This window comes from Lynx rufus, unplaced genomic scaffold (genome assembly GCF_022079265.1).
Source record: "Lynx rufus isolate CCGP_SWC_20201006 ecotype Redwood Valley unplaced genomic scaffold, mLynRuf1.p SCAF_16, whole genome shotgun sequence".
In the NCBI taxonomy this organism is placed as follows: Eukaryota; Metazoa; Chordata; class Mammalia; order Carnivora; family Felidae; genus Lynx; species Lynx rufus.
The window spans coordinates 43,930,913-43,958,151 of record NW_025814830.1 but is presented as its reverse complement, the minus strand read 5'-3'; the positions used below and the strand labels follow the sequence as shown (position 1 = coordinate 43,958,151).

General features: G+C 42.0%; 1 protein-coding gene across 3 annotated transcripts in view; it reads right to left on the bottom strand.

The window, feature by feature from the left end:
* ZNF23 (zinc finger protein 23) overlaps positions 1-27,239 on the bottom strand; it is a 33,804-nt gene continuing 6,565 nt past the window's right edge. Inside the window, exons 2-5 of one of the 3 annotated variants that reach the window (XM_047078722.1) lie at positions 9,944-10,008; positions 7,607-7,733; positions 6,920-7,033; positions 1-2,264 (exon numbers count right to left, since the gene is read on the bottom strand). In XM_047078722.1, coding sequence (XP_046934678.1) covers positions 472-2,264; positions 6,920-7,033; positions 7,607-7,733; positions 9,944-9,976 — 2,067 coding nt within the window. In that variant the 5' untranslated portion in view covers positions 9,977-10,008 and the 3' untranslated portion in view covers positions 1-471. The remainder of the gene's footprint in view (positions 2,265-6,919; positions 7,034-7,606; positions 7,734-9,943; positions 10,009-27,239) is intronic. The other 2 variants (XM_047078723.1, XM_047078724.1) reach the window with 2 other exon arrangements.

The following is a 27,239-nucleotide window of genomic DNA, read 5'->3' as shown; positions in this document are numbered from 1 at the left end:
TAAGGAAATTTTTATTGTTCATCCTCTTTACAAAAGTGATACATGCTTGTTGTCAAAGGGAAGTAAATTTAGGTAGAGTGAATATCTTGAGTTTTCCTGGCTAAGAACAAGGTTTCTCTCTCTCCCCCATTAATTTTTCCTTTTGTGGCCCTTACTGGAGATTTACTTCTCCATAGACCTGTGTATAATAATTAAGTTTATCCCAAGAAAATCCACTTTTCTTGATGCTGTTGGGAATGGGATCCTTTCTTTCATTATACTTTCTAATTGGTTGTTGGTATAGAACAAGCTATTCATTTTTGGATGTTACTTTTTAACCAGTCCTCATTCTTGATTTTAAAAGATGGAAAAGATTTGTTTCCATGTGAAGATGCCCCATTCATTTCCCTCTCAGGGTTTTCTACCAGGGGGAATCTGATGATACTTGATCCATTTCATTAACCTTGAGAGTTTTCTGCCACGTCCTCCTCATTAAGATTTGCCTTCACCATGGACACTTTGATGCTGACTAAGTTGGAAGCTAAACCTGAAGGCTTTCCCACACACATTACACACGAAGGGTTTCTTCCAAGTATGGACAGTCTGATGTATTATACAATCAGAACTATAGCTGAACCCTTTTCCACACTCCACACATCTAAAGGGTTTCTCCCCAGTGTGGCTTCTCTGATGCCGAATTAAATGGGCATTAACATGGAAGGCTTTTCCACACTCCTTACATTGAAAGGGTTTCTCTCCAGTATGGATCCTCTGATGTACAATATAATCAGAACTACAGCTAAATGCTTTTTCACATTCCATACATTTGAAAGGTTTCTCCCCAGTGTGTATTCTCTGATGCCTAGTTAGTTTGGCATTGATAGTGAAGGCTTTCCCACATTCCTTACATTGATAAGGCTTTTCTCCAGTATGGATTCGATGATGATCAAGTAGGTTTCTTTTAGAAGTAAAGCATTTCCCACACTCATTACATTCAAAGGGTTTCTCCCCAGTGTGAATCCTCTGATGTTGCATTAGTTTTGCATTAACGTTGAAGGCCTTTCCACACTCATTACACTCATAAGGCTTCTCCCCGGTGTGGATTCTCAGATGCTGCCGCAGCTGAGAGTTACACCTGAAGGCTTTCCCACACTCGTTACAACCATAGGGTTTCTCACCCGTGTGGATTCTCTGGTGCTGGATTAACTTCCCTTTGACACTAAAGGCTTTTCCACATTCAGTACACTCATAGGGTTTCTCACCTGTGTGGATTCTTTGATGCTGAATGAGTTTTGCATTATTACTGAAGGCTTTTCCACACTCCTTACACTGATAAGGCTTCTCCCCAGTGTGGATGCTCTGATGCTGCCTAAGCTGGGAACTGCACCTGAAGCCTTTCCCACACTCATTACATTCATAAGGTTTCTCTCCAGTGTGGATTCTCTGATGTTGAATTAATTTGGCATTAACATTGAAAGCTTTCCCACAGTCCGTGCACTCATAAGGCTTCTCCCCAGTGTGGACTCTCTGATGTGTGATATATGCGGAACTGCAGCTGAAGCCGTTTCCACACTCCTTGCACTGATAGGGCTTCTCCCCTGTATGGATTCTCTGATGCCTGTTCAGACTCCCATTAACGCTGAAGGCTTTCCCACACACCTTACACTGATAGGGCTTCTCCCCGCTGTGGGTGGTCTGATGTGTGATATAATGGGAACTGTAACTGAAGCTTTTCCCACACTCCACACATTTGAAGGGCTTCTCCCCGCTATGAAGTCTTTGATGCCAAATTAATTTTGCATTAACACTAAAGGCTTTGCCACACTCCTTACACTGATAGGGCTTTCCCCCAGTGTAGCTGTTTTGATGCTGAGAGTTACACCTGAAGGTTTCCACTAATTCTTCACATTTAAAAGTTCTTTCCCCAGAATTAATTAGTTCATGCTGAATAAGTTTTGTATCAAAGCTGAAGCCTTTCTCCAATCCCATATGTTCAAGGGGCTGCTGTCCAGTGGTGACGGTGTGACAATGAAAGAAGTTTGGACTCTGACTAAAGAAACATTCCTCCACGGGGCTGGTGTTGTCTTTCACCGTTGCATCAATGATGCTGCTGTTTTCTTTCTTCATGCTTCCTACTAAATGGACTTCCTGCTGTTTCTCTAGAATACAGGCTTCTGAAAAGTCTGTTTCCTGGAAAAAGTCCCTCTGAAGTTCAAATGATGTATTATGTTTTTCTTTATATATTTCCTTTGTCAAGTTATTGTCAGTCTGGCTCTCAATATCTACTATAAAAAAAAACAGAAAACAAAATATCATGTAAGAACCATGTTAGAAAAAAAAAAGAATGGTGGTAAAAGTAATAAAGAATCATAGTTAATCAGGATTTTTTCTTGAAAGTCGCCACACTAGGTCAAAAAATCTAAGGTTCATCCATAAGATGGAATAATATATAGTTGGCAATCAATCAATCAATCCATATATGCTGACCTGAAAAGATGTACAAGATACACTGTTAAATGGAAAAACAAGTTGAGAAATGGATATAAATTAGATTCCATTTCTATAAAGGAAAATAAAACGGGCTAATAAATACATATAGATTTGTATATGTATGCCTAGAAAACTACTGGAAGGATATACAAGAAACCGAGCAATCTGGCACAGGAAGTTTCAGCGACTTGTTTCTCCAGTATGCTTTATACACTCTCTGTACAGTTTTGAGCATGAATGATTTAAGATGATGTTCCAGTAACATAAAAGTTAAAAGTGACAGCAGTAGAACAAAATCCTAGGTCTTCTCCACCAGATGAGCATTCTTTTTATCACACCACACTTTACTACACGCTGCAGTTCTTTTCTCAGCTGTCCATGGTTAATAAGAATGGAAACTACTTACAAAGGAAAAGGCATAGGATCCAACAACTTGTAGCAACGCTGAGGGTGGCAAGTGTTTGCAGCACCAGGAAGTGAAAGAGAAATAATCTTATTTCTTTTCTTGGAACTTAAACTCTAGGCTCTCTAAAATTCCTCCTTCACCTTCTGCTTTCTCTGCTTACAAAGGCAATCTTTAGGGGCATCTGGGTGGTTCAGTCAGTTAAGCATCCAGCTCTTGATTTTGGCTCAAGTCATGATCTCACGCTCAGCACAGAGCCTGCTTGGGATTCTCTCTCCCTCTCTTTCTGCCCCTCCCCACTTTGCATGCACATGTGCGCTCCCTCTCTCTAAAATAAACATTAAAAAAAAAAAAAGACAATCTTTTGGCCTGCTTTATCCCTTTGATCCATCTCTCCCCACCCCTCCAGAACACTGCTGCATTCTCCTGGTCTTTCCTTCTACTTCCTCCCTCAATCCTGAAAGTGGTCAGTCCCTAACGTTCTTTTTAGAATTCCTACAGTTCCAATGGAGCCAGTATCTGTCTTTGCTCCCAAATCTCTTAAAATTGGCCTGAAAATGCTGCCTGTATTTTTTCATCTCCCATCTCTCCTCAACCACATGTAATAAGCCCACTTCCCCAGTATTTCATTAAATCTCCCTCAAAAGATCCAAATGACCTAGATTTCCCTAGCAAGCATTTTCAAAATACTGTTGGTCTTTTCCCAATTACAAAACTAATATTCATCTCTAATATCAGAAACATGCAAAGAAAAAAATTCAAATTACCTGAAATACCACCACCTAACAACAACTACAGCTAATCTTCTGATGTATTTCCTCCCTCAACCATTTTCCTTCCAATCATTCTTCTAAAAACATTTTTTCAAAAATGAAAATATTTTTCTTTCCTAACATTAATAAGGATAATTTTCCAGTATCTTTAGATATTCTGTAAAAATATTTTAAAGGGGCGCCTGGGTGGCTCAGTCGGTTAAGCGTCCGACTTCGGCTCAGGTCATGATCTCACGGCTCGTGTGTTCAAGCCCCGCGTCGGGCTCTGTGCTGACAGCTCAGACCCTGGAGCCTGTTTCAGATTCTGTGTCTCCCTCTCTCTCTCTGACCCTCCCCTGTTCATGCTCTGTCTCTCTCTGTCCCAAAAGTAAATAAACGTTAAAAAAAAAAAATTTTTTTTTAAATTAAAAAAAAAAATTTTTTTAATGGCTAAATAAGCATTCCATCCTAAAGAGGCATGTTAATTTAATCAATTATCTCTATCCTGATTATGCAGGTTATTTCCAGCATTTTATTGTATAAAATTATGATGAACTTCCATGCATGTACATCTTTGTTTATATCCCTGATTATTATCAGGACACCCTAGGAGGGAATTTCCAGGCTATCGAGGACAAACTTTTAAAAGGCTTTTGATATGTATCGCTAAAGTACTTTCTAGAAAGACTACTGATTCACATTCACCTCCAGAAGTCTATTCCAGTTTGGTGTATTCTCTCCATCACTTACTATAATTGTTCTCAGTATGAGCGAGGAAAACTGAAGGGACTCCATGAAAAACTACTTGCTTCTGTTCCTGCTTCTATTCTTTCTAGGACCTGCACTTTGGCCACATACATGCCTTATGGAACAAATGATGTATGTCCTTCCTGTGTGAGTCAGAAGTTAATGATTTTTTACACTCTTCCAGCACAGGTGGTAACATCTATGGAATGACTAAGCAAGGCTGTCATGTATGTTTTCCACACCACTGACTCTAGACACCTGATGCCAAAACCCCCTGGCAGCAGGGAGTAAGTGAATTATGGAGGACACCAGGACACTTGTCTTTGTTCTGACCAGTTCCTGGGTGCCCACAGAGGACATGTACATTCTGAATAGAAACCCCAGACCCTGAGCAAAGGAGAGACTCACTCTCCTTTCTTTTCTCAGTCTCCCAGACACTCATCTGCTATACTCTATCACTTATGCTATTCAGTAAACTCTGCTCTCACTTTATCCTGGCTCGCAACTTGATTTCTATCCTGCTCAAAGCCAAGGACCATCTTTGCTGGCCCTGCAGGACCCTCTCTGGGTCTTCAGACCCACCCTGCCTATGTCAAGTATGTTAGGTGTAACATCTGTTTTAATTTCTTTTTCATTGCTTTCTATTGAGGGTGAAGATTTTTCATTGATTTAAATTTGTACTTCTTATGTGGATCAAACATTTATATTCTTTGCCAATTTTTCTATACTAGTGACCTTCTATTTGCCAAATCCTACATTGTGGCAGATGCTACCGGTTTCTTAACCAGTATCCATTCTCCCTTTCTTCCTTACTAGCACAGCCTCCCATGTGTTTGAGGTAGCAGTAAAAACTACAGCTAAAAACTATTTTCTGCCCTCTCCTGCAGTAGGGGGACCAGAAGACACAGTTGTAGCAAATGAGATATAAACAGATGTCACTATGTGGGCCTTCTGAAAAAGCTTTTTAACAGAGAATCAACTCGGCTGACATGGGCCTTGTGCCCTAGGCCTTTCCCCTCTGTCTACCTAAAAGCCATCTGATTCCTCACTCCAATTAACAAACACAAACTAATTGGATTGATGTTCCCATTCTCAGCTAAGATCACCATGGGTTATTCAAAAACTTCAAAGACTTCAGGATTGTCTGTTGCCTACGGAATGAAATCCAGACTCCTTTGAGGAGATCCACGATTATATGGAGCTTCCTCCATATTATATGCAATGCGCTTTAAACTCTTGATTTTGCAAAACATGTCTTCCTTTGTCAGGAATCATCTGGTTGAATGACTAGAAGGAACAAAAATCCACTGACTCTTTAAAGGATTCATGGGACACCTGAGTGGCTTAATCAGTTAAGTGTCTAACTTCGGCTCAGGTCATAATCTCGTGGCCCATGAGTTCAAGCCCCACATGGGGCTCTGTGCTGACAGCTCGAGCCTGGAGCCTGCTTCAGGATTCTGTGTCTCCCTCTCTCTGCCCCTCCCCCACTCATGCTCTGTCTCTCCCTCTCTCTAAAATAAACCAACATTACAAAAAAGTTTTTTTAAGTAAATAAATAAGAGGATTCATTGAAAAGACACAAGAGAATCTTATGGACCACAAACGCAGAGAAGTAAATAGGAAATCACAAGAAATGGGAAATCGTCTGGCACCTACTCTGCTTAAGCCAATGAGAAGCTTGCTACTTCAAGTAAGATCTGGGAAACAGATACATTGGCAGAACCTGAGAATTAACAGAAATGTAGACTCTTGGCCCCCATGCCAGACTTACTAAATGACAATATGCATATTTACAAGATACCCAGAGGTGATTCATTTGCACATCATTTGAGAAGCACTGAACTGAGAGCACTTCCTTCCACCTTATTTCCCACAGCTTAAGCTGTCTTCTCCACACACAAAAAATAATAATAAATACTAATATTTCACTGAGCACACACTATAAGTTACACATTTAATATATATTATCTCATGTAATCCTCAACCCACAAGACTAGCACTGTTCTCTCATTTTATTATTCCATTTTCAGGGATAAAAACATTGAATCTTAGAGAACTCAAATAACTGACCTACTCAAAGTCACAACTAGGAAATCCTGTAACTAGTAATAGCAGTTGGGATTGAACCTCAGGGAAGTCTACTCCAAAGACTGTACTTTTAACCACCAGGCTATTCTGCCTTTCTGTACAAAAAGACTGTTAATTCTCCATCCATCACATTAAGTGTACAATGTTTAGAAAGTAGCAAGGACCCCAAAATACTGAATCCATTCATTTCATCTGAGAAAAGCAGAATTCCAAAATTAGAACTGAAAAGAATTAGAATAAGGCATTTGAAAAAAAAGATCTGTTCTTGGAATTACAAAGAAACAGCAAACTGCAAAAATAATCAGGTCTCAACTGTACATATCTCTATAAATCATCAACATTATTTAAATTTTATTTTCTACAGCTGGCTCACAAATGTGGCATGCTTATATGTTGCTAACGTTGGTTTTCTTCCTAAAGAGTTTAACTCCCCCATCAAAGGCAGCTGTGTGTCCCTTACCAGTCCAGACACCCTGGGAGCCTATTTCTGTTCCAGCCACCAGTGGAGATGGGTCCCCCAGCTCACCTGCTCCCTCCAGTTGCGATATCACAGCAGGTTTGAGAAGCGAAAATCCTGTTTAGGGGGAAAGAAAGAGGAGAGAGAGGTGAATAATCTCCCAGAGATGAGTTCTTAAGCCTCTTCTCCAACTGTCTTGGCAATGGGAAGGGAAAATAAGAGCTGTAGGGGATCCCATGCCTAAAGACGACAGGAAAGGGGGGAATGGCTTGGAAAGTGTATGTGTGTATGTTGTGGGGGGGGGGGTACCTGAGAAGGTGTGGGAGGAGTTGGGAATAGCCTGGGCTGTGAGCCCGAAAGACCAAGATATGCAGGTCAGATGAGGGTGAATGTGAAGATAATGCTGTGGAACAGTAAGTTTCTTTTTCCCACACTGTATCCAAACCACAACTTCTAGAGGATGGATAAAGAGTGCACACTAGTCCCAGCAAAATCCTATATTGGCCCAATAAAGGCTTGGGATTCACCCTTTCCAGCAACCCCTAACTCAAGGGGGATTAGGAATCTCAACCCCTGGGGTTCCGACTCAGTAAAGGATTTCTACAGACCCCACCTGCAACCTGTCAGGGGTCAATAAGCCAGGAAACCCCAACTGGCAGAGTCTGGGTCCCAGGGGGAGAGAGGCCTTACCCAGGGAGGCCACATTTCCATAATTCTCCAGCATCACATCCCTGTACAGGGCCCTCTGTGCAGGGGACAGGCCATTCCATTCCGTCTGAGTGAAGTACACAGCCACGTCCTCGAAGGTCACCGACTTCTGAAACAACAGGTTCCTGCTGCCCTAGGGCCAGTTCCATGGCTCAGGCCCTAGGTGAGGGGCAGAGGGCAGTATAAGGGCTTGGGGAGGGAGCTTGTGAAGAGCACAAAATTAATAAAAAAGGGAAAGGTTTGAGAAAAAGCACCTGGAAAGTAAACCATGGAGAATTATCTGACCTCTCTCATGGCAGGGAAACCTCATGCCATATTTTACATTTATAAAAGATATCCTAAGTTGGGATGACAGAGAAAAATTCCCATAATCAAGTTCCCCAAAAGCAACTCCATTCTTTCTGCTAGCCATGTCTTCAGGGGCAGATACGGCTCAGGACTTGCCCACCAGCATGCCCACCCTGATCCCTACCCCCATAAACGTCCAGCCACCCCCAGAGAACAGCTACGGCCTCCATCTCAACCAGCCCCCATCTGGATTCCTGTCACTGACCCTGCCACGAGGGGCTGTGCAACTGCCTGAGCACCTCTAGCAGCTCAGTGCTGCCCAGACTGGCTGAGGCAGGAACGGCAGCCCATTCTGCTTCCAGATGGGTCTTGCTGAAAACCCGATTTTGTTACACGCTCCCATCAGGCCTTATCCTTTCCAACTTTACCCAAGAACTCACTTTTCTCCAGGGTTCGGGAAAGAGGGGAGATCAGCCTTCCTAGTGGCCAGGTGCTCTGCCACCATTCCAGCTGCTCATCTCTGCATCACTACACCGTGCACCCGGCACAGGCCCTGCATCAGGATTGATGCCTCCCTTCCGGGCAGCTGCGGCCTCTGGTTGCGCTTTCTCCCTGCCCACCTCAGTCCTCTGTAATAACCTGGGTGACACGCTGGCAGGGATATACCCTCAATTCCTTTCTGCCAGGATTTTGCTTGATTCTACTGACCCCCACCCATCAACAAGCATAGTCCAACCACTGGGTGAGTCTAAGTGTCACTCATCTGTGAGCTTGGATGGGCCAAGGAACTTCTCTGCACAAAATTAAATACCTTCACTGCCCACCACCACCACCCTTTACCCCAGCAAGTTGGAGGCTCCTGAATTCAACCCCACCCCACCCCACCCCACCCCCTCCACTATCTGTGCAGGAAACGTCAGCTAGAATCCTGGGAAATGTTCCTGACTCCTCCCTCTCTCTTACTCTACCCTCAATCCTGACTCTCCATATCCTAAAGATTTTGTTAAGCATTACTTGAATTGGGTTCTTTTTTTTTTTTTAACTACTTTCCTTGATGAAGCCCATTATCACCTGGACCAATGGAATTCTTTCTAAGTGGACACCTTCCTCTTGAATCACCCTGAAAATTATTCCCTACACAGCCATGACAAATCTGACCACCTTAACGTCACTGATTGCACAGGTCACAGGAATGAGCAGAGAAGAATCAAATAACAGCTGTGTGACTTTGGGCAAGGCACTCTGCTCCCCTTTGCCTTCCTATGTTTTGTAGCAGAGTGAGCACAACACAGCACCTATGTCAAGGGCAAGGAATCAAGACTGAGCGATCCATGCAAGTGCTTAGTATTATGCCTGCAGCATAGCAAGCCGCAAACAATGCTACTGGGATTACTGTGACTATGATTATTCCCAACCTGTAGTCCATGGAGGTCCATGGATGTGCTTCAGGGAGTCCGTGAAGTCCCTGAAATTGTATGGAAAATTTGGTTTGCATGCTTATTTTTCTAAGGGAGGGGGAGGGTCCAGAGCTTTTATCAGTAACCTAAAGTTTGAGCCCCTGCACCCAAGCCCTGAAAGTCTCTCCAGGACACAATGAGACATCCTGTCCCATAGGACATCCTGTTTTTTCCCTCTCCAGACCCCACTACCCTCGTCTCCACACCGTATTAGAGGCACAGCCATCCTTTGTGTTGACCTGGTCCTACTACTCCTTTTCACCTATGCCCTGGTCTCTGGACATCCTAAGCCGGTGCTACCCTCCTCCATTCACATCCTTGCATGGAGCATCCTCCATGGGCAGCTTCCTGTCGCCTATTCACCAGAGGAGCAAAGAACCTCAGTGTGCAGAACACTTCACCCCTGCCTTCAGGGATGCTCTCCTGCTGCTTCCATCCCTTCGCGTCACCGCTCTTCCCATGAGTTCCAGGCGGAAGCGAGGAGGACCCCTCCAACTTCCATCACAAAGCTCACCAGCTTCCCTTCTTCAATGTGAAACTGCTCAGAGATAGAGCTGAAGGACCCACAGCTCACCTGGGGCCAGGCTGTCAGGAGCATGGCTGCCATTACCTGCTCTCCCTCTCAGAGAAGGCCTGGAGCTGAGGAAAAACAAAGAGACAGATGTAAAGCAAGTCCCGCCCCTGCAGGAACAACACAGCCCCTCAGAGATGTGAGACACAGGCAGCCAGTGTCCAGACAGGAATGCAAGCGGGAGCTGCCACAAGAAGAAGGGGGTGATCCAGTGCCCACGACCCCTCCCACCAATGACACTGATCCTAGGAACCCTAGGGTTTTACAATTCTGACACATATCACATACACTAGAGCATACATAAAATGTATAGAGAGCCTAAAGAATAATAAAGCAACAATTCAGCTCAAGAAATAGAACATTACCAAGATCATGGACTTACTTCTTTTTCTCTAAACAAGGATCATCCTCGATTACACTGCAAGGGAAGCCAGGCCAGCACGGCTGCAGCCCCAGCACAGAGGCCTGAGAGTCATGCTCCAGGGAGCTGGAGGAGACAGCTATTCCCCTACATCCTGCTTATTCCCTTACATAACTGAGTGTTCTCAAGAGCCCTGATACCTCTGTAGAGATCTTGGGAGGCCAGCCTCCCACATGGCCCAGGTTTACCTTTGAGGTCCCATGCTGCCTCCTCATACTTTCCAGCCCTCTGATAGTGAAGAAGCCAGGGCCTCAGCATCCTGAGGGGTCACTCAATTATCTAGGGTCCCGTGACCGAGCACTCCTTGTTCATTGTATTCAAAACACATGGACTGGTTATTTTCTGGTTACTGCTCCCAAAGTCAGTCTTGAAAACCTGTGTTTTCCTAAAATATCATCTATGTCTTCTAGGGTTTCACTTTAGCGCAGAACTGTGGAAAACACTGGTTCATGATTCGTTCCATTTCTTCCATATCTGGAACTACTTTGTTTTTCCCACTTCTTTTGAATATGTGTGCTTTCTAGACCCCTTCCCCTTTGTTAATGTTATGGATGGAACATGTCTCCCCACCCCCCCAAATTCATATGATGAAGTCCTCTCCCCCAACATGACTATATTTGGATATAGATCCTATGAGGTAATAAGGTGAAACAAAGCCATAATATGAGAGGTCTGGTGCCCCTATAAAAAAGCAGGAGAGACACCAGAGTTCATTTTCTACCATGTGAGGACACAATGAGAAGACAGCCAACTGTAACTCAGGGAGAGCCCTTATCAAGAACCGAATTGTGTGGCATCTTAATCTTGGGCTCCCAGCCTCCAGAACTGTGAGAAATAAATCTCTGTGGTTTAAGCCAAATAACTTACTGTATTTTGTTACGGCAGCTTGAGCAGACTAATAAAGTCAAGTGGAACAATGATTTGCCTATTTGAATGTTGTTTTCTTTTATTTTTTAAGAATAAGCTTTTCTATTTATTTAGAACATCACTCCTCTATTTCCTTCATTACGTTCTGCTTTCTTTGTTTCTTTAGCTCTGTAAGAGATACTTTATGCACCACTCCAAATCCTCTGGTCTCAGCCCAGTTCCAGAGGCTTTGATCAGCTTTGCGCAGGGACAACCTACCAATGCCTCCTCAAGGATCTATACCACATGTGGCTGGCTCCTGCCCTGGGGCTTTTCTGGCATCCTGTGTGGGACATCTGCAGATACCTGTGGATACCTGCTAGGTCCCAAAACACAGACAAGTTAAGGCTTGTGAGGCCACCCTTGACCAATAGGGGATAGAAGTCAATGGATAAATATTTTCCCCTTTAGTCCCCTACATTAGCACCCATGAGATTCCAAGGCTGCTCAAAGATCCTGCAAGAATGAGCGCCAGGCGCCTATAGACAGGCCAGCCTGACAACACATCCTTGTATTGGCTCTCCCTCCTCTGTTTTACTCCCCTTGCTGTTCACTCTGCCCTTGGAATACATTCCCAAATAAAGTGCCTGCACAGAAACCTCTGTCCTGTGTTTTGCTTCTGGGGGAAGCTAGACTGCGAAACGTTTTTTCCTACCTTCCTGAGGATGCATGATTTATTCATTTATGTTTATTCTTTACTATTTAGCAATTAAAATCAGTATGGCCATAAATTTTCCCTCTGAATACACTATTACCCACAGGCCAGAGGTTTTGAAAAAAATATTTTATGTTTTAATTATATTAATTATATTTTATAGCTGGTCAGCAACTGTGTTTTGTCTCTGACCACAGAATTGTTTAGGATAGTTTGTTATTAATTTCTTCTCTGTTCATAATTTTGGCTTTATTGCATGGTGTTTAAATAACCTGATCTATTTACTTCTGCTTTACAAAGTTTTGGGGGCTTTTTGTTTTGTTTTTTTAGCTAAAATGCCTAAAAAAAATTCTACAAATGCTTAAAAAGAAAACCTATCCTATAATGGAAGAACATATAATTCTATTTCAATCTAATAAATCAACTCTATTTATTTTGTTATGTAGATATTTTTCTGTAATCCATGATCACTTTTACCTAATTAAACTGAAATAGCCAGTAAAGAGCAAATGCTCACAAAACACTGAACCCACATGTATCATGAACAAATCTTTTCAAGTCTTTAAGAAACGAGTAGTTCTAACAGTACTGAAACTGTAGAAAAAAACAGCAAAATAAGTTTCCCAGTCCTTTTTATGACGCCAGCACAATACTCATGTAAAAACCACAGACCAGTCTCATTTATGAATACTCACAGAAAAATCCCCACTATAAAGGAATAGACTCCAGTAGTTCATTAAAGTGACACGCCATGACTAAAAGGGATCATCCCAGGAAAGCAAGTAAAGCTCAATATCAAGATACAGATTAGTATACTTTTTCACATGAATAAATCAAAGAAAAATAAACACACTCTCCATCCCAACAGATGCCAAAGGCATTTAATCAAATTCAATATTCATGCCTAAATTTAAAAATGTATGCCCTAGAGAAACTCTCATATGTAGAAAATATGTACAAAATTATTATCAGTATTTTAATTAAAAAAAACTGGAAACAACCTACATATCCACTGAGAGTACATAAACTGTCTTATCTTTTTTAAAAAAAAAAATTTATGTTTTTAGTTTACATTTGAAAGACAGAGAGAGAGAGAGGGAATGAGTGGGGGAAGGGCAGAGAGAGAGACACAGAATCCGAAGCAGGCTCCAGGCTCTGAGCTGTCAGCACAGAGCCCAATGTGGGGCTCGAAATCATGAATCATGAGATCATGACAAGAGCTGAAGTCAGACACTCAACTGACTGAGTCACCCAGGTGCCCCTGTCCTATCATTTTTTAAATGAACATTACCCACCCCCACCAAAAAATGAACATTACCCAGCAGCAAAAGTGAACAGCTCAACACACAACAACATAGATGACTTCAGGAACATAATCTTGAGTTACAAGAGGGGCACCTAGGTGGCTCAGCTGGCTAAGTATCAGACTTTAGATATCAGTCCAGGTCATGATCTCACAGTCGTGAGATCAAGCCCCACATCAGGCTCTGCGCTGGGTGTGGAGCCTACTTGGGATTCTCTCTCTTCTGTCTGTCTCTCTCTGCCCCTCCCTGCACACATGTGAATTCTCTCTCTCAAAAAAAAAAAATTAACTGAAATAAAATTATAAAAATAAAAATGTTTTTTTTAAAAATTGAGTTATACAAACCCCAGATGACTAGAGACACTACAATGCCATTTTCATAAAGCTCAAAAACAAAATGTTTACAGACATATTTTGTGTGATAAAATTATTTTTATAAATAGGTAAGATGACGATTAATACAAAATACTAGTTGTTACCTCTAGGGGTAGGAAGTTGGGAGCTGGGTTGAGAAGGAGCACACAGAGAGATGCACCAATACCAGAAATGTTCTCCTCCTTAAAGGGGTGGTGTGTTCATGGGTGCTCATTTTACCATTATGCTTCTTAAATGTCATGCTAGATGCAGTCTTCAGTATACATGAATAACGTTTTTTAAAAAGATACTTATCTCTATGATATGGAGTGGTTTCCAGAATATATCTTCAAATGAAACAAGCAAATGCAAAAGGTAGAGTGCTACCTTTTGTGTACCAAAAAATGGGAGTATAAGAAAATACACATGTATCTGGCCAATTGTACAAAAAAAAAAAAAAATAGAAGGATAAATCAGAAACTAAGGAGAATGGTTGCCTCAAATATGGGTAGGAAGTGAAAGGAGCCTGTGATGCAAACAGGCTGGAAGGAAATAGGGTAGATGAGATTGGCAGGGGAAAGGAGGGCGTGACAGGCTTCTCTGAGTGTGCCTTTTTGTTCTGACACTCATAACCATAGTAATGTTTCACATATCCAAATATACAGACATTAAGCCAACCAACCAGGATGGGATAGGGTGGCGAGCCAAAAAGGAATACAAACAACAGCAAATGAGCCTAACTATACTACAATTGACTAACATAACCACACTGAAGTGGTGGGAAAGAAAAGAAGTAAATAACTTTGGAAAACAGTGTTTTAACTAGATACTACAAGGCTAAAAAAACCTGTGCCCAAATGCTTCTTGATGATACATGATTTATTTACTCATTTCATTCTTCCCTATTTGGCAATTAAAACCTATTAAGGCCATAAATTTTCCTCTGCATACACTACGAGCCACATTCCAGAGATATATACATAGATAGATAGATATATAGATAGATATATACATATATGTGTGTGTGTGTGTGTGTGTGTGTGTGTGTGTGTGTAATTTCACGTGTTAATTACTATAATTTAATGTAGTATAGTGTTTTCGTAAAATTGCTTCTCATGAAGGTATGAATGAGGAATTCTGGGGCTATTTTATGTGTATTCTAGCACTTCGCAAATAAGTGATTATAAATCATCCCCAGATCATTGTCATCCCAACGGCCCAGGAGTAGGGCCAAGTTACCTTTTGGAACGCACAGCTCCAGGAGACAGTGCCCTTCAAAAGCCGGGCTGGTTCTGCTCCCCGGTGTCTGGGAGGGCTCTGCTTTTTCTGCACTCTCACTGAACCCTGACTCACGACCCTATGTTAGGAGTCAGGAGGCATACGGTCCATACTTGAAATGCATATAGCTAAGAGCCCCTGTACGACTTCAACATGTTAAAACACTAGTGATATCACCTCAAGCCGCTTCACTCCTGCCAATATTCCACCCCCTGGCTGCTCCGACATATCTTCCCAAAAGGTCAGTAGTATCTTCCCCGAACAAAATGCTAAATGCTCGGGGCTCCGAGGTTGTGACGGTAATCCGGCTTCGCCTTCCACGGGATGGAACGTATTCGGCCACCAAGTCCAAAGTGGGAGTCGAGGAGGGGCGGAGGAGGACCGTGGGCCGCCGTTCTACCCACTCCTGCAAGTGCGGGAGACCCATCCCCACAGCACCCACAGCTACCCGCCGGGGCACCGCCCCCGCCGCCTGCAGCCCCACACTCACCTCGCAGCAGGCGGCTTCGTGGCGCGGACGGAAGTGCGTCACCAGGCCGCGGCCGAGCCTCTCTAGGAGCAGCGTTGCTACCAGTGGGTAGCACTCTGGCCCCGCCTCTGCGCTCTGAGTCTCGGCGTCAGAGGCTCCTGCGCCCTATGCTCAGGTCCTGCAGGTCTGAGCAGCAGGGCAGTTGTTCCTCGAGGTGGGCTGGGGAAGAGTCGGGGGCCGGCAATGACGCCGGGGATCTGTATCTTAGTAAAGCTCCCGGTTCTACCGGATTCAGGAGTTTCCGGACTGGGCCAGTGGATCGATCACACGCCGACAGACCTTAAGGCAGCCTTTTTGTAACAAATATTTCCTAGTGACTGTTTTATTCTCCTGTCGTGAAACTTACGATCATGACTTAGAAGATCATAGGTAATATAAACAACCTACATTTTAAAAACTAATATTATGCTTTAATAGAGGAGATAAAATACACCTTTCAATATGCAAATGTATGCTCGTGACTGCTATAGGAGACCTAATGAAGTGGTGGATAATTTGCCTTTTCACATGGAATGTGCCTGAACACCACAGCCACAATGCTGTCTGTCTTACGCTGGTGTTTCAAAAATCACAAGGTACGATCCAAAATGGTGAACACTTTTTGGTAAAGTTTAAGTGAAACAGTACAATCTTCTTTTGATTTTATAGGTATAGTAATTATATTTCTGGAGAATCAACGTATGTTAATTAAAACTGTGTAGAAATCGTTGTGTTTAGGGGAACCTGGGTGGTTCAGTCGGTTAAGCCTCTGACTTTGGCTCAGGTCAGGATCTTGCGGGTCACTGGCAGTGCCGAGCCTGCTTGGGATCCTCTCTCACACTATCTCTGTCTCTGTCTCTCTCTGCCCCTCCCCCACTTGTGCACGTGCACACTCGCTCGCGCGCTCTCTCAATCTGTCTCTCAAAATAAATGAATTAACTTAAAAAAATTAGTTGTGTCTAGCTGAAAACACTTTCTAGACTCAGGTCATTTATAAAGTTTTTACCTACATGAATGTCCTGAAAGTATGTGAAAACTATTTCAAATAAGTGGAACCCTTCTGTGCATTGCAGGATTCCTGGCTCTCCAGGCTCCCATCAAACACCACCAAACACTGTAACAAAAATACTCCGATAAAATTCCAAAATGGGAGGTGGGGGGAGGCGGGTAACAGCACTAAAAGCCACTGGATTGGACCATCCTTAGGTTCTGATCCCGCAATGCTACAGCACTGGAATGTGATTGGTGGTAGGCCCCACCCACCTCTCCAGCCTCTCACCACACCTATTCTTCCTCCTCTATCAACTTCAGCCCCACTTTCCGAACAGGGCTCCCTAAACCTAGAATACCCTTCCTACTCTCCAATCTTGACTATTCCTTGAAGTCTCTGCTCAAATCCCATTTCCCTTGGAAAGCAAGCCTTCCCTGAGCACCTAGAGTAAGGCAGGCCCGCCAGTTATGTGCCATCACAGCACTCTGTATTTCTCCGTACTTGGCACATGTGTGCTTTTTTAATGATACCAATTTATTTAACTGTCTTCTCTGCTCACTCCAAGAAGCAAGGACTATATCTATCTTGTTCGACACCATTATCCTCAGCTAAAGCACAAGGCCTGGCACAAAGGAAGTATGCAACAAACATTTGTCGTTGACATCGTCCAAAGGCTCCAACCCCAACTCCAGAGTAAAACCCTTCTTCATTTCTGTGCCACTAGAGGTGGGATATATATTATGCCTGGAATCATAACATTGACCAGGAGCCCTTCTCAGTTTTGCCTTGACCTTGATCATCACTGTTTTCCTAAAATGAGCACTTTCATGGCTTCTCTTGTTCAGATAGAAAAATGGTCCCAGGATTCAGCACAGTGATAGCTGGAGATTACATTGTTCTTGGCATTACATGGTTTGTTTGTTTTGTTTTTGTTGTTGTTTTCCTTTAGCAGATCTTTAGCTAGGACTGAGGGCTTGACTGAAGAAACAGGAAGGAATTAGGAGATCACAGAAGTCCTGGGCCCAAATGTTAGATCATAAATCAGTCACTCATCTTACAGATAAGAAAATAAGGCCTCCAAAGTAACCACGAAGCTCTGACTCCTAAGTATATGAGGACAGGCACACACCAAGTTACAAAAGGCCTGAAGAAGCAGAGACCACTTGTTTGTTGATCTCTATTCTTCCCTTATATAGTAACGGAATCTATAGCAAGCCAAAGACAGTCCAGAAAAAATAACACGTTTTCTGGCTCTCTTTAAATCCAAGCGTGACAACACGACCAACTTCTGATAAACAGACTATAAGCAAAGGTGATGCCATGCCCTTAAATAGAAGGAACATGCATTTCCTGTCCCAGTATCCATCAGCTAGGTAGAACGCTGACAAGGGGGTGAGCATCTTGAACCATGTGAATGAGGATGTGGCTCCTAGGGTTGACATAGCTGCTGGGTGGTATCATAAAGCTGCTGTACCAGCCCTAGACTGCTTAACTTAAGATGATACATAAGTGAGAAATAAGTTTTCATCATGTTTAACCACACTGATTTGGGTTCTTCAAATCAATACCCACAGCCATAGCCTTACCAATACCCCTAGGAATAAGGGATGATGGAAAAATCATACATACTTAAAAACAAACTTAAAAATTTAGGCTGGTTCTCATATTTCGCTGCTCTGGAAGGCTGGGCTTGCAGCCATGTTTCCCTCTGCTCGGCTCTAAGTATCCTCTGCCCCTTCAGTCCCAGGGCCTCCCTAAAACCTTTCCTCCCTTGCCCACCAGGAGAAACTGACAAATCTTCTCATGTTAAAAAAATATTTTTTGGTGTTTCTAGTTTTAAGATTACACAGTAAAGGTTGTTCTACCTGCGTTTCCTCTTGAAAACTGTGGGAAAACAACAAAGTCTGGGGTTCATTTCAAGAGTTCAAGAATGTTTCAATATTATAAAAATTCTCTTTACTTATTATGAATTAACAAACCACTCAACCTCCTATGTGGAGAAATAGGGCAGGAAGAGGTCTTATTCAAAAAAGCAACAAAGAAACCAAAAAGAACTTAAGGATAAACTTAATAATAAATGTTTAAGACATAGACGAAGAAAAATTTAAATACTCAGGGACTAAACCAACAAAAACAACAACAATAAAAACTTGTATAAATGAAAAGGCAAAGGTAATTTTTCAAAGAAAGGGCATTCATCTTGACCTGTAAGTCCAATTTCAAACTATTTTGAAAAAAAAAAGAAGAAAGTGGAAGGAATTGTCCTACACAAATAAAACGACAATAGGATTTGTTTGGGATCTTGTGAAGATGATTCTAAGGTTTATCTAGGGCAAAAATGTTATATATTCACAAGATATTACTAAAACAAAAATACAAAAGGACTGAATGTTAAAGATATACCAGACAAGTGTTAAGCTAAAGTAAAAATACCATTAACTATATTAATATAGTAATGAGTTTAAGACAAAAAATGTTATCAGGCAAGGTTCCATTTAAGGCAATATAGTGAAAGATATAAACTAGTATCCAGAAATTTAGGATAAGATACAATTTATGACATCATTTTATACCTAGCTCACAGGAAAGTATACCCAGGTACCAAACCTGAACAAGAAACTAAAACCAATGAGTTTAGCTGCATTGAATGCTTTGGCCAACACAAGTAGAAACAGTGGAGATTTGAAGATCTTGATACCTGAGGAGGCTGAATCATAATATTCAAGAGGCCACATGAAACAAGTAGGAATTAGGGCTTCTCACAAACACATACACCCACTACAATGCCTGGACCCAGGAAAGGATAAATTAGGGGAAAAAAATCTTCCCACTAGCAAAGAGAGATAACAAAGAAGTCCTTTTGTAGGTTTTAGAGTGGTAGTGGGGATGTCCCGTACGAATTTAGAATTATAGTCTGTATTACTGAATACATAGTTTAATACTACCTACCTGGACCAGTAACTCATAATCTAAGAACTAGAAAACTGATGAAATAGTCATTATAGATTTTGGAGACAATGGCATTTAAAGGTTATTATAACTGCATCTGCAGATTGAAAAATTAAATAGAGACATGGAAAATAGAGAAATGTCCTAAGTCAGGGGGATCTGGGTTGACTCAGTTGGTTAAGTATCTGACTCTTGATTTCGGCTCAGGTCACAATCTCACAGTTTGTGAGTTTGAGCCCCACATCGGGCTCTGTGCTGACAGTGCAGAGCCTGCTTGGGATTCTCTCTCTGCCCCTTCCCCAAGTACACACACACACACACACACACACACACACACACTCTCTCTCTCTCTCAAAATAAATAAACTGAAAAAAAAAAATACACTGGACCAGAGGGGCACCTGGGTGGCTCAGTTGGTTGAGCATCTGACTCCTGATTTTGGTTCAGGTCATAATCCCACGGTTGTGGGACTGAGCCCTTCATCAGGCTCCATGTTTGGCATGCTTGGCATGCTTGGCTTAAGATTCTCTCTCTCCCTCTACCCCTCTTCCCCCACACTCCTGCTCTCCCTCTCTCTCTCAAATAAATTTTTAAAAATACACTAAACAGGGGGCGCCTGAGTGGCTCAGTCGGTTAAGCGTCTGACTTCAGCTCAGGTCATGATCTCACGGTTTGGGTTTGAGCCCCGCGTTGGGCTCTGGGCTGACAGCTCAGAGCCTGGAGCCCGCTTCAGATTCTGTGTCTCCCTCTGTCTGCCCCTCCGCTGCTTGCACTCTGTCTGTCTCATTGTCTCAAAAATAAATAAACATTAAAAATTTTTAAAAAAAAATACACTGAACAGAATTGAGTAGATTAGATATGGGGGGGGGGGGAGGAAACACTTTTTAAAAAAACATAGTGAACTTGAAGTCATAGCAGTAAAAACTATCCAAAAAGAAACAGAGAAAGGGGTGACTGGGTGGCTCAGTCAGATGAGCATCCAACTTTGGCTCAGGTCATGATCTTATGGTTCATGGGTTCCAGCCCTTCATCAACCTCTGTGCTGACAGCTCAGAGCCTGGAGCCTGCTTCGGATTCTGTCTCCATCTCTCTTTCTGCCCTTCCCCTGCTCGTGCTCTCTCTCTCTCAAATATAAATAAACATTAAAAAGTTAAAAAAGGGAAAGAAAAAGACACAGAAAAGAAAATAAAAAATAAATGAACACTAACAAAACATATACAACACTTGAATATTGACAACCACAAAATGCTGATGAAAGAATCAAAGAAGATCTACACAAATGGGGATAAATATCAGGTTCACAAATAGGAAGATTTAGCATAAGAAAGATGTGAGCTCTCCCCAAATTGATATACAGGTTTAATGCAACTCTTATCAAAATTCCAGCAGACTTTTTGAAGATATAAACAAGATTATTTTTAAATCCATATGGAAAGGCAAAGGATCTAGAATGAATAAGACAGCTTGAAAAAAGGAGAGTAACATGGGAGGAATTGGTCTATCCAATTTTAAGTCTTATATAGCCATAACAATCAAGACTGTGTTATTGGCAGAGGAATATACAATAGATAGATCAATGGAAAAGAATGAAGAACCCAGAAATAGACTCATACAACTATGCTGAACTTATTATTTTTTGCAAAAGTGTATAAGCAATTCAATAAAGGAAAGATGGCTTTTTCAAAAAGCAGTGGTAGAGCAACTGGGCATCCATAGGGAAAAAATGAATCCCAACCTGAGTATCACAATTTATAAGCCCAAAATGGATCACAGATATTAATGTGAAAATGTAAATGTAAAATGTTTATAAACAAATGAAAGAAAATCTTTAGGGCCTGGGGCTAGGCAAAGAGTTCTTAGTCCTAACACAAAATTTATTAGCTGTAAGAGGAAAAGTTCTAAATTAGACTTCATCAAAATTTTTAAAAAATTTTCTATGTAAAAGATCCTGTTAGGATGAAAAGCTATTGAGTAGGAGAAAATACGTGCAAACCACATATCCAAGAAGTACTAGCACATACCTGATAATATACTTCCGGAATATATAAAGAACTCTCAAAACTTAACAGTATAAAACAAACAATCCAATTAGAAAATGGGCAAAATATGTGAAAAGACACTTCACTGAAGAAGATACACAGATGACAAATAAACAAAAGATGTTCAACATCATTAGCCATGAGGGAAATGCAAATTAAACCACAATACAATAAACATCTACCAGAATGACTGAAATAAAACAACAGTGACACCACCAAATGCCGCCAAGGATGAAGAGGAACTGAATCACTCATATGTTACTGGTGGAAATGTAAAATAAAATGGTGCAGTCACCCTGGAAAACAGTTTTTCAGTTTCTTATTTATTTATTTAGAGAGGGACAGACACAGTGTGAGTGGGGGAGGGGCAGAGAGAGAGAGGAGAGAGAGAATCCCAAGCAGGCTCTGCGCTGTCAGCACCCAGCCTGACACAGGGCTCAAACCCACAAAGCCGTGAGATCATCACCTGAACCAAAACCAAGAGTCAGACAGTTAACTGCCTGAGCCACCCAGGCACCCGCAGTTTGCCAGTTTCTTAGGAAACTATAAACATGCAGTTATCATATGACCCAGCAACTGTCCTTCTGGGCATTTATTCAAGACAACTGAAAACTTAGGGCACTTGGGTGTTTCAGTCGGTTAAGCGTCTGACTCTTGGTTTTGGCTCAGGTCATGATCTCACAGTTTCCTGGGTTTGAGCCCTGTGTCAGTCTCCGTGCTAGCAGTGCAGAGGCTGCTTGGGAGTCTCTCTCTCTGCCCCTTCTCTGCTCATGCTGTCTCTGTCTCTCTCTCAAAAAAAAAAAAAAAAAGACAACTGAAAACTTTCTTTCACACAAAAAACTGTATACAAATGTCCATCTATAGCAGCTCTATTCATAATAGCCAAAAACTAGAGATGGCTCAGCTGTCCTTCAATAGGTGAGTAGTTCAAGAAACTGTGGAGTATCTATACTATGGAATATATTCAGCAATAAAAAGGAACGGATTATTGATACATGTAGCAAAAATCTCAATGCATCTCCAGAGAATTACTCTGAGCAAAAAGGCCAATCTCAAAATGTTATATACTGTCTGGTAACATTTACATAACATTCTTAAAGTGATTTTTAAAAATGAAATAGAGAATAAGTTAGTGGCTTCCAGGAATAAGGGAGAGGGTTATAAGTGGCTCTAGAAAGGCAAAATGAGAGATCCCTGTGAATATGGAAGTGTGTAGTATGTTGAGTTTTACCCATGTCAGTATCCTGATTGTTGTGTTACCTTTGGAGGAAACTGGGTAAAAGATACATAGGATCTCTCAGTATTATTTCTTACTACTGCATGTCAGTCTACAATCATCTCAAAATTAAAAGTTTAAATAATAAATGAACAGATAATTCGTGAGCTGTGGGACAATTTCAAGCAACCTTAAAAGATTGAGAGGAGTAATGGAAGTACATTTTTATAAGGTTTTTATACTGTACATGAAGTGCTGTAATATTAAAGGCAGAGTGTGCTAAGTTTAAAATATATAGTCTAAATCCTAGAAGAACCCTAAAACAAAAACTATTATAGCTAAACATCCACAAAAGGAGATAAAATGAAATCATAAAAATTATATTGATCCAAAAAAAGCAGGAAGGGGTGGTGAGGAAGAACTATAGGACAAATAGAAAACAAATATGAAGATGATAGGCTTAAACCTAATATTAATTAATAAGTATATTAAATACAAGTGATTAAATATTTCAGTTAAAAAACAAGAGATCACACATGATGATGGTGGTGGTGATGATGATAAAAAAGCAGAGACTACATCTATAGCCAAACCAGGTACTTCTGGTTCCTTAAGGTAGTTTTCCTTGAATTATCTCGTTTGGCTATATTACAAACCACATTGGATAATAGCAAACTGCTAAAACCCCAATGTCCTTTATATTCAGGTTATTTGAAAATGCAATATAGATGGTGGGCAGGAAATGAAAAAGAAACAAATACGTTTGTTATGTGTTATCAAGTGCACTAACTTCACACTCCCTAGTCAGTAAGTTCAAAACACCAGCCAGCTTTTGAGGCACTGTGACTTAGTAGGAATCATATTGAGGAGTTCTGGCTCCTTCCCTGACTAGCAATGAAACACTGGGCAATCACTTCATTTTTCTGAAACTCCATTCATCTGAAAAATGGGGTAATAGCACATAGTTGTTGTAAATACTATATGCTGTTTCACTTAAAGTACATACAATACAGGCATTGCTCAATTAATGTTAACTTCTTTCCTCTTCCACTTTATTTGTGGATCTCAGTAATAGCCAACCAGGGGTGCCTGGGTGGCTCAGTTGGTTGAGCGTCAGTCTTCATCTCGGCTCAAGTCACGATCTCATGGTTTGTGAGATCGAGACCCATATCGGGATCTACGCTGACAGTGTGGAGGCTGCTTGGGATTCTCTTTCTCCCTCTCTCTGCCCCTCCCCTGATTGTGCTCTCTCGCTCTCAAAATAAATAAAGTTTAAAAAAATGAGTAATAGCCAAACAAAGATACCAGGTCCCACTTTCTGGACCTGTAAATGTTACTTTAAATGGCAGTTTTTGCCATCAAAAAGAATGAAATCTTGCCATTTGCAACAACATGGATGGAGCTAGAGTGTATTATAAACAAAATAAGTCAGTAAGACACAAATACCATACGGTTTCACTCATGTGGAATTTAAGAAACAAAACAGATGAACACAGGGGAAGGGAAAAAAAAAAGAGAGAGAGAGGGAAGCAAACCGTAAGAGACTCAACCATACAGAACAAACTGAGAGTTGCTGGAGGAAAGGTGGGGAGGGGAGGAGCTGAACTGGTGATGGGTATTAAGGGCACTTGTAGTGATAAGCACTGGGTGTTTAAGTGATGAATCACTAAATTCTGCTGAAGCCAACATTACATTATATGTTAACTAACTAGAATTTAAAATGAAAACTTAAAAATAAATATTTGAGGGGTGCCTGGGTAGCTCAGTTGGTTAAGGGTCCAACTTCAACACAGGTCATGATCTCGTGGTCTGCGAGTTTGAGCCTGGCATCAGGCTCTCTCCTGACAGCTCAGAGCCTGGACAGCCTGGAGCCTGGTTCGAATTCTGTGTCTCCCCATCTCTCTGCCCCTCCCCTGCTCATGCTGTCTCCCTCTCTCTGTCTCAAAAATAAATAAACATTATGGGGCAGCTGGGTGACTCATTCAGCTAAGCATCCGACTTTGCCTCAGGTCATGATCTCACATGTTCCTTGGTTCAAGCCCTGCATCAGGCTCTGTGCTGACAGCTCAGAGCCTGAAGCCTGCTTCAGATTCTATGTCTCCCTTTCTCTCTGCTCCTCCCCCACTCACACTCTTGTGTCTCTCTCTCTCTCAAAAATAAACATTAAATTAAAAACAATAAACATTAGGGGCGCCTGGGTGGCTCAGTCGGTTAAGCAGCCAACTTCAGCTCAGGTCATGATCTCGCGGTCCGTGAGTTCGAGCCCCGCGTCAGGCTCTGTGCTGACAGCTCAGAGCCTGGAGCCTGTTTCAGATTCTGTGTCTCCCTCTCTCTGACCCTCCCCCATTCATGCTCTGTCTCTCTCTGTCTCAAAAATAAATAAATGCTAAAAAAAATTTTTTTTAAATAAAAACAATAAACATTAAAAATTATTTTAATAAAAAAATTAGAAACAAAAATACACTTTAAAAATATAAAATACAGGGGTGCCTGGGTGGCTCAGTCAGTTAAGCATCAGACTTCGGCTCAGGTCATAATCTCACAGTTCGTGAGTTCGAGCCCCATGTCAGGCTCTGTGCTGACAGCTCAGAGCCTGGAGCCTGCTTCAGATTCTGTGTCTCCCTCTCTCTCTGCCCCTCCCCTGCTCATGCTCTATTTCTCTCTCTCTCTCTCTCTCTCTCAAAAGCAAATATTTAAAAAAAATACAAATCGGGGCGCCTGGGTGGCGCAGTCGGTTAAGCGTCCGACTTCAACCAGGTCACGATCTCGCGGTCCGTGAGTTCGAGCCTCGCATCAGGCTCTGGGCTGATGGCTCGGAGCCTGGAGCCTGTTTCCGATTCTGTGTCTCCCTCTCTCTCTGCCCCTCCCCCGTTCATGCTCCGTCTCTCTCTGTCCCAAAAATAAATAAACGTTGAAAAAAAATTAAAAAAAAAAAATAATAAAATAAAATAAAATAAAATAAAATAAATACAAATCTGAGAATTACATTTTTTTTTAAAGGCAGTTTTTACTGGTGTCATTTGGATTACCTGGGTGGGTCCTAAATGCCACAAGAGAAGCCAATGGAGATTAGACACACAGAGGTAAGACAGAAGCAGAGATTGGAGTGATGTGGCTACAAGCTAAGGAATGCTGACAGCCACCAAAAGCTGGAAGACACAAGGCACAGACTCGTCCCAGAGTCTCCCCAGGGAGTACAGCCTTTCCAACACCCTGACTCCAACCCAAAAAAACAGATTTCACATTTCTGGTCTCCAAAACTCAGTTTCTTTTGTTTTATGCCACTAAATTTGTGGTATTTTGTCACAGCGATAGGAAACTAATATACTAACCATAACTAATTCAAAGGCGGTTACTCAGCTGGAGAAGGCTTTCTGATAACGGCACTGGGGTCAGGGACCATGGATGCACACTACTTGATAATTAAGTACACAAAGATGAAAATGACTAATCACTGGGGCGCCTGGGTGGCGCAGTCGGTTAAGCGCCCGACTTCAGCCAGGTCACGATCTCGCGGTCCGTGAGTTCGAGCCCCGCGTCAGGCTCTGGGCTGATGGCTCGGAGCCTGGAGCCTGTTTCCGATTCTGTGTCTCCCTCTCTCTCTGCCCCTCCCCCGTTCATGCTCTGTCTCTCTCTGTCCCAAAAATAAATAAACGTTGAAAAAAAAATTAAAAAAAAAAAAAGAAAATGACTAATCACTAAGGCTTTCACCACATCTCAAACCTGAAAACACCTCAGAGGAGCCAGCTGATTCAGGTACATGACAGAAAATATCCATTTTCCAATGGTGTTTCAGAGGGTTGAGGGACCTAAGAGCCAGGTCCTCTGCCTCCTGGGTATGCCATATTGAGACTATCTGTACTACAAGTCTTACTGTTCTAGCTCAATCTATGCTTTCCCTCACTGTGTGAAGTCAGGCACAGGCCTCCTGATCTTGTTCCTGATAACTCTCTTCCATCTCTAAGGAGTCCATCACTCTCCTCAAATAACCCCTCTTCTGGTACTGACCTTAACTCGGATCTCTGTAGGGGAATACTGGGATAGCTAGGACACAGGTGCACTCTGAAACCAGACTGACTGCCCGTGTCTGAAGCCCTACTCTGCTACCTCTGTGTCCTTGGGTGGCCTAATCAGTCTTTTCCTCAACTGCAACATGGAGCTAATTACAACACCCACTTGAGAGAATCGTTTAAGTGTGTGCAGTGACTAGGAAAGTGCCTGGCATAGGATGAGTGCCAAGGATATTACTGCTGTGATATCATTTACTTAAGGGCAGCTGTGGCTCACATGGCAGCATGTGAAACCAAGTCCCAAAGCCTGTTTACTCTCACCAGTTTTATTCTGAGTGACTTTTAAATTATCTGCTCTCAAAATGATCCCCCTAGAAATAACTGAAATGCCTAGCAACAGTAGGCAATAATCGTGGTATGTTCAAGTAACAGAAAACCAAGCAGCATTGAGAATGGATCTATACTGATGACTCCATTCATGTAAAAAATTGTGATGGTAGAAATCAGAAAAGAGGTTACCATGAGAGAGAAGTAATGACTAGAATGGGGTGCAAGGAGACATCAGGTCCTGGTATGTACTTTCCTGATTATAAGGCTATGCTCTTTATAACATTTTAAGTTGTACAACTATGATTTGTGCATTTTCCTGTATGTATATTATACCTCAAT